The following is a 7429-nucleotide window of genomic DNA, read 5'->3' on the forward strand; positions in this document are numbered from 1 at the left end:
CAAGCAGAAATTGCTGCTGTTTCCTCCATTTGTTGCATCCCCGAATGTCTCCGGTGCGGACAACCCAAGAAGTCTCACAGCAGAGACGTGCTTCCCAGGGAGCCTTCTCCTTTTCTTTCAAGCCAACAGTTCAAAACATATACCTATATATATCTATATAGAGATATATATAGATATACATATATATATGGGTGTATATAGACTTTGCACTGCCGCCAGTAGAATCCTAAGGAAGTTTTCCTCTCCCCAGCTGGATGATCACCAGCGGCTGTGTCTGTCAGGGCTGGGCTTTTTTCTGGCAGCACGTCAGCAAGTTCAGGGTCGACACTGGAGACTTTCAAGAGAACAAAGGGGTTGGGGGGAGGTGAAACAGCATTGCTGCTCCAGCAACTCCATGGCTAGGGAGAGTTTTTGGGATGACTTTCCTTCTTTTTGTTCCTTGTGGAGGGCTTTCCCAGCTGGATACATAGGATGCACGTGGCCAGAGGATAGGGAAGTTCCAGCCCTCTTCGGGGAGAAACAGAGTTGCTACATGTCCTACCAAGGATGCCTCGTGTCCCCCTGGGGACAGCCCCCCAGTAGAAGGTGTAGGTGCCACCAGTGGGTGCCAGATTATTCACAAGCAGAGGCGACAGTGGTGACACTGGTGATCTTGGTGGAGTCATCAGACCAAGGCTGGAGGTTCTGAAGGGCGAAGAGAGAGGAGTTGTGGACACAGATGGGATCTGCTTGGATGGGCTGGTTGATGGTTTTTTGGAAGGCTTCCTGCTGCAGCTGCATGAGGATGCGGTTTGCTTGCTGCCGCTCAGCCTCCCGCTCCTCCGCTGTCTGCCTCCTAGGAGAGAGGGAGCCATTAGGGGGGCCTGGGGAAGCAAGGGAAGGGTGTCTCCAGAGATTAATTTGTGCTGGGTGCTCATGATGTGGGAGGGCAGGGGTAGGAAAAGAGGGTGCCTTGCCATGGCATGGTCCCACATTCCCTACACAAATCCCATAAACTGGTATTTAAATCTCAGTAAATGCCATAGACTGGCTCTGTCTCTCTTAGTGGTCTCAGTAAAAGCACTGCTCTGATCAAAGAGAGCTGGGAGCAGCCCACAGCTTTGGATTACTCTCTGCTCACAGGAAAAAAAACAAGCAGGGACAAAACACCCAAAGTGCCACAGAACAGCATTGCAAAAGTTGCAATCCCCTGAAAACGTGCTCTGGTATCTGACAGCAAGAGCCAAGCATGCAAAACCCCAGGAAGAAGCATGGCACAGGGTGAGATGAGACAGTGACTGGCAGTGCCACACAGCTGGGAGATGGGCAATGTCACCCTGGACGTCCCCTTCCAGCATCCAGGTTTGCCACCTTGTCTGCCACGCTGCGGTGACCAGCTGTTGAGAGCTTGGAAGAAGACAAAAACTTTCCAATGCAGGCAGCAAAATTTCAGCTAAACACTAGAAACACATTTTTTAGCAGTAACAAAAATCAAAGCACAGAGTATACTATCTGAAAAGGGTGAATGACAGCATTTTTCAGAACAGTTTGGACATGTGTCTGCCTGGTATGACATCAGCAGAGGTGATCCTCAAGGAGAGGGTGTTAGGGGGTCAGAAGGGGCTCTTTCCAGTGTTGGTTGGGCCCTGGCTCTAGGCTGCCTAGGAACAGAGAATGGGATGGGTAGAAATAGCCAGAATCCTCTTATATCCACAGTGGAAACCCCACTCCTGCTTGCTTGGATGGCAGGTCAGTCTAAAGTCTGCAGCTTGCACTCACCCCTACTTCACCTGGCACCTCTATTGATGCTGCTGAGAAAATGTGGGAGCAACTCACATGCCAGTCCCAGGATGATTCCCAAAGCATTCTTTCCCTCCCTTATACTCCCAGGCTCAGCTGACATCCTCTCAGAAGCTTCAGTGGACCAGCGACACAGGAAATGGCAGCTTTTTAATTTAGCGGCTCAGGAGCGATGTGAGATGTCTCATCCCCTCTGGCCGTGGGAATTGGAAGTGGCAGCTCTGATCTCCACAGTGGCATCTCAGAGCACAGGGCGGGGGTCCCTGGCTCCCAAGGGGGAAGCAGGCTGGGACTTGGATGCCAGCAATGGGCCTCTGGGCACCCAAGCCTCCAGATACGTGGCCAGTGTTCCCTGCTGGGAGCAGGTAGTTCAGAGCTCAGTCCCTGTTCTAATCAGTGTGTCAACATCTCACATCAAACATCCAGGGAAGAGCGGGCTCAGAGCTGCACCTACCCAGGGAGCAGCTTGTTCTCTGCCTCAATGAATATTTAATGACTCCCTGCACAACGAGGAGATGCTCCAGGGGGAGGGAGGGAGGGAGCCCCAAGTCCAGGGTGATCAGAAGTACCATGGCTGTGATCACCTTGCCCCCAAGTATCTCCCTGCTGCAAGCAGCTGGTCTAGCCATGGATTCACATCAGAATGGGATTTCCAGGTTCATACCTGCCTGGAAAGAGCTGTGTCTAAAGCAAGAGCCCAAATCTGAGGAGGGGATCACACAGCCACCTCCCTGCAGCGGAGACAGCTAGGCAAAGGGCAGGGGCAAGACTCTTCCCCCTAATCTGTGTTCAAGCAGTTAAACTGCTCAGAGGGCTTATAGCAACTCTATTTTCTCAGATACTTCCCACTGCCTCAATCAGGCTGAGCCTACAGCACTTCCTTCCAGCTCTCAGTGCCCCAGGAACCACTCAGAGCCCACTGCCCAGTGGAGGGCCCTGAGGCAGGAAGTTGGATGTGCTATCAGCCAGGGGCACCCATATCTCCATCACAACGCCAGCAGGCACAGACGCATACAAGCAGAACTTACACGCCTGTGTCCCTCTGGCTCAGGCCAGAGATTCTCCCATGTCTAATATTACAGCTGAGGTCTGGCTGCAGCCTCTCCCTTAGGCAGAAGCAGGATTTAGTTTCTCTTTACCCAGCTATTTTTTGTAAAACACGTGAATAGGTTTGTATCCTCTGCACTTCTGCCAAAAGAGGCTGAATTTAGCCAACAGACGCAAAGAGTATTGACAGATGGATTTGCCTCACTTCCTTAGGAAACCTGGTTAGAAGACACAGCTGACCCCATTTTGCAGGCCACAGCAGGACTGTTCCTCCTCCAGGATTCTTTTTCTGGCCAACAGAGATCACTCTAGCTAGAGACTTCCAAACAGTTGGGGAATTGCACTACCATGGATTCTCTAGGGAAGAACTCACTGGGGTTGAGGATTCACACCCCCTCTTGGTTTCAAGTTCCTTGACCCCCATTTCTTACCCAACCCCAGCATACTCAGGCAATCACTGTCCTGTTAATCCTTGGGAAGACTCTGAGGAAGTCCTTTTCCCCCATTTTGAAGAAGCTGCCTGCCTGCCTGCCCTCCAGCACCCAGTGCGCAGCACCCAGCAGGTCAGCACCCAGCCCAGGGCAGGAGGTGTTCTCAGGGCTGGGGTGTCTCCCAAGGGAACATGCCGGGAACGTGCAGCTTGGGAGGGGCAGGGTCACTGCGACGGGGCCCTGGAGGCTCCGTGTGAGCCCAGCCTTTTCTTCCTCTCCCGCTTTAGCGGCACGCCCGGCAGCAGAACAAAAAGAAAGCGTTTGGGCAAGGAGGCGCAGCGAACCCCGCGGGGACGAAAATCTCCGCGCTGTGCAAAGCCCGGTACTCCGACAGCCCCAGGCCGGGAGCTCCACACGCCGCTGCCGCGGAGGAGCCTCCGCACCCTCTGGTGACACTGACTGCACCCACTGCACTCGTGTGTGCTCACACACGTTCATCCCCGTGGCGTACCCGCACGCGTTTTTGCACGCAGGTCCGGTGTGCTCACACCAGGTAATGCCGGGCCAGCACACACCGCGCCGCGGGGCTGTGCTTTGCACTCACACCCCCGTGCACGCTCACACACACACACACACACACACACTGCGTGCGGGCACACACGGGCACGCGTGGCCTTCACACTGACCGTGCAGTTACACACGCGTGTCCTGCTTGCACACACGCCCGCAGGTGTGCACACACCGCAGGCACACACACACACGTGTACACACACCGTCACATTCACGCACACACGGGGCTTGCACGCCTCGGAGCTGCCATCAATGCTCCCGACAGAGCTGCTGGCAGCAAGGTCTGTCCCCGCCGGACTGCCCCGCCCCGGTCCTCGCAGACCCCCGGTCCCTCACCTCCACTTGGTGCGCCGGTTCTGGAACCAGGTCTTCACCTGGGCGTCCGTCATCTTGAGGGCCTTGGCCAGGGCAGCGCGCTCGGCCGAGGCCAGGTATTTCTGCCGGTGGAAGCGCTTCTCCAGCTCGCAGATCTGCAGGCGGGTGAAGGAGGTGCGCGGCTTCTTCTTCTTGGGGGGCGTGCGGTTCTGGTAGGGGTGACCTATACGGCGTGTTACAGTGAAGGGTGAGAGGGCCACTGGGGGGGACACGGGAGGAGGGGGGATGAGAGGCAAAGAAGCAAGCAGCGACACATCAGCAGAGGGGCTCCGTCTCCCGGCCGCTGGGCTGGGGACCACCCCCCACCGCTCCGAAGCCGCGGCGGCCCCGCCGACACCCACGCACGAGCTGCGAAAACTCGGCGGCGGCGGCCCCGCGTACCGGGAAGGCCCGGCCGCCTTCCCTGGGCGCTGCGGGAACCCGCCGGGCACCGCTCGGCGCCGGCGGAGGGGAAGGTGGACGCTTGCCCGGCCAAGTGCCCGCCGGGGAACGGAGGGTCAGCAGCAGCAGCCGGTCCTGGCGCCGGGCCGGGCTCCGCGCCCCGTGCCAAGCGGGCTCGGGATAATTTCGTTTAGGCGCGGCGGTAACCCCATGGCCCCGACCCCAGCGCCTCGTACATGGAAAGTACAGTCCCGGACTGGAAACTGGAGTTAAGATTTGTTGTTCTGTTTGTTTGCTATTTTTTTGTTTTGCTTTAAATTTTGTTTGGGTTGGTTGGTTTGGGGTTTTTTTCCCAACTCAAAAAAAAAAATCACATTATGTCTAAGCCAAGAACAAATTGAGTGAAATTCAGTCAGGTGCTTGCCTGGGGAACAGCCCGTTCGTCCACCCGCGGCCGTGCCCAAACCCAGAGCCATCGGATCGAAATTAAACGGGAACTTTCAAAAATCGGGCCTCGGTTTCCGCCGTCGGGAAGCGGCGCTGATTTTTCCCCATTGTGATTTCGTTTCTTTTGTTCGTTTGTTTGCGTCTTTTTTATTTATTTCTTTTCGTTGTTCGAATTTATGCTTTGTTAGTGCCGAAGACGAGCCCAGCTACACCTACAAACAGTGGCGAGGCCGGGAAGCGGCTCTAGCCCGAGCCCCGCTCTGCTCGGGTGTGCAAAAAGTGACTTTTGGGGGCAAAAAAGCCTGAGCCGAAACCCGCAACCGGGGAAAGCCAGCCCAGTTAAGAAAGACAACGGGACGGCCTTCCCGGACAGGCCGGGGCCGGGGCCGCCTGTCTGCCCTCCCGCCGGCCGGGCCGAGCTTCCCAAACCACTGTCGGTTTTGAAGGAAAGTTTCCCCTGGTGCTGGCTCGGGCGGCAGGGATTGGGCAGCCGTGCCCGGGGCTCGCGGGAGGCCGTGTACGGAGTTTACCATCCCTTTTCTTCCTTGCCCGCCTTTGCCGACCCGTATCGCGGGGGAAAAAAAATATAAAAAAACTTACACCAAACAAACAAATAAATAAATTAAAAGGAACTAAAACAACAACATAAAACCTCACATATACAAACAATCAAACCAACCAAAATATCAAAGCAAACAAACAAAAGGAAACACAACTCATTTAGGGGGGACTGGATACGCCTCATTTCCCACCCTGTCTTGCTTGTGGCCTCTTCCCTGACCAACTTCTCAGGACCATCCCGGCTGCTTTCTCCACCCGGGCGGAGAGATCCCCGGCTGGATCCTGCGTGCCCCTGTGGGCACCGGTTGTAGCGCCGAGGCCGGGCGGCGGGGGAGGAAGCGGGGCGGCGGGAGCAGAGAGAGAAGCGGGGTCCCGGTGGCGCAACTCACCTGTGAACCTGTCTTTTGTGTACCGCCTGTTGCTCTCCATCCAGGGGAAGGTGAGCCCCGTGAGGCTGTTCATGCCGTTCACCGCCGGCACGGCGGCGGAGAGAGGCTGGTGGACGCCGCCGGCCACGGGGCGATGGGCCGGGACGCGGATCACCCCGCCGGCCGAGCTCAAGGTGTTGCCGTTCATGCTCACCGCCATGTTCACGTTGTAGGAGCCGGGCAGGCCGCCCATGCTGCAGGAGGTGCCGGTGTAGGCGCCGGCCGCGCCGCCGCTCGCCCCGTAGCCACCCGTGACCGTGTTATAGGCGCTGCCCACGATGCAGCCCAGCCCGTAGTCCGCCGAGTCCTGCAGCCGCGGGTGCGACACCATGCAGCTGCCCGGCTCCGACGTGTTGAGGATCTGGTCGATGCCGAAGCTGATGGGCTCGGCTTGCCCTTGGTGCAGGTGGTGAGCCCCGAGGTGCTCCATGCCGCCGTTCGGGCACCGGGGCCGGACCTCCGCCCCGGGCAGGGCAGCAGAGCCCGCACCGCCCCGAAACCGGCAACGGGGCCGCGCAGAGCGGGGAACGCCGGCTACGCGCTCAGTCCCATAGCACGACGGCACAGCACCCCAAGAAACGCCAGCAGAGCCACGCAAGGCCGGGACAAGGCAGCCACACGCTCAGCACGAAGACACAGCAGCACAGCCATGCGCAGCCCAGGTACAAGACTGAAACACCCCCGCAGCCCGGGACGCGACAGCAGTGCCCAGCGCGGCGCAGGACACAGACACCGGGGACACAACCGCGCCAAACACACCCGACAGCGTCCAGGAGCGGAGACGCGACACCCCAGCCGCGCACACTGGTCCCGCTCCGATGAGACTCAGCACCACCATGTACCAAGACACGTCAGGAGCCTCTCACCCAGGACACACAGACGTACGCACGGACACACACACACACAAGGGTGCCCCGGGGACCCCTCGCCGCGGCGGGCGGTGGGGAGCCGGGAGCCCCGCGGAGCGGAGCGCGGCGGATTGTGAGTGCGATCGCCCGCCGCCCCGCTTGCCCATCAATCACCCTACCCAGGGCCTACTGCTGCAGGCCCTCACTCTCCATTGGTTGGATGCTGAGAGCAGCCCAGTGAATGACAGCAGAGAAGAGCACACAAGAGGAGTTTCTTCTTCCCCAGCCCCCTCTCGCACCCCCACCCCACCAAAAAAAAAAAAAAAATCACCGCCCTTCCCGGCCTTATAAAGTGAGCGCTGGGTAAGCGCAGGGCACTGGGGGTGAAATAGTGGCTGATACCGGACGGCAGAACGGGATTGTTTGGTCCCGAAGTTTGTGGCTGCAGACTGCTGGGAAGGGGGATCTTGGCTGCCAGGCCCCCAGGAGACTCAAGCCTAGGCTGATCCCGAGCGAGGGCTGAAGCCGGAGGATCCCCTTCTGGTGGGGTCCCAGACCCGCC

General features: G+C 58.1%; 1 protein-coding gene across 1 annotated transcript; it reads right to left on the reverse strand.

The window, feature by feature from the left end:
- Positions 1-612: 612 nt before the first annotated feature.
- Positions 613-6449, reverse strand: TLX1 (T cell leukemia homeobox 1). The gene is made up of 3 exons (XM_041415834.1): positions 5981-6449; positions 4164-4365; positions 613-835 (listed from the first exon to the last, which is right to left on the reverse strand). Exons 1-3 carry the CDS (start codon positions 6447-6449, stop codon positions 613-615), a joined length of 894 nt encoding a protein of 297 aa, XP_041271768.1.
- Between the last annotated feature and the right edge of the window lie 980 nt (positions 6450-7429).

Source organism: Onychostruthus taczanowskii, unplaced genomic scaffold (assembly GCF_017590055.1).
Source record: "Onychostruthus taczanowskii isolate IOZ18803 unplaced genomic scaffold, ASM1759005v1 scaffold5, whole genome shotgun sequence".
Lineage (NCBI taxonomy): Eukaryota > Metazoa > Chordata > Aves > Passeriformes > Passeridae > Onychostruthus > Onychostruthus taczanowskii.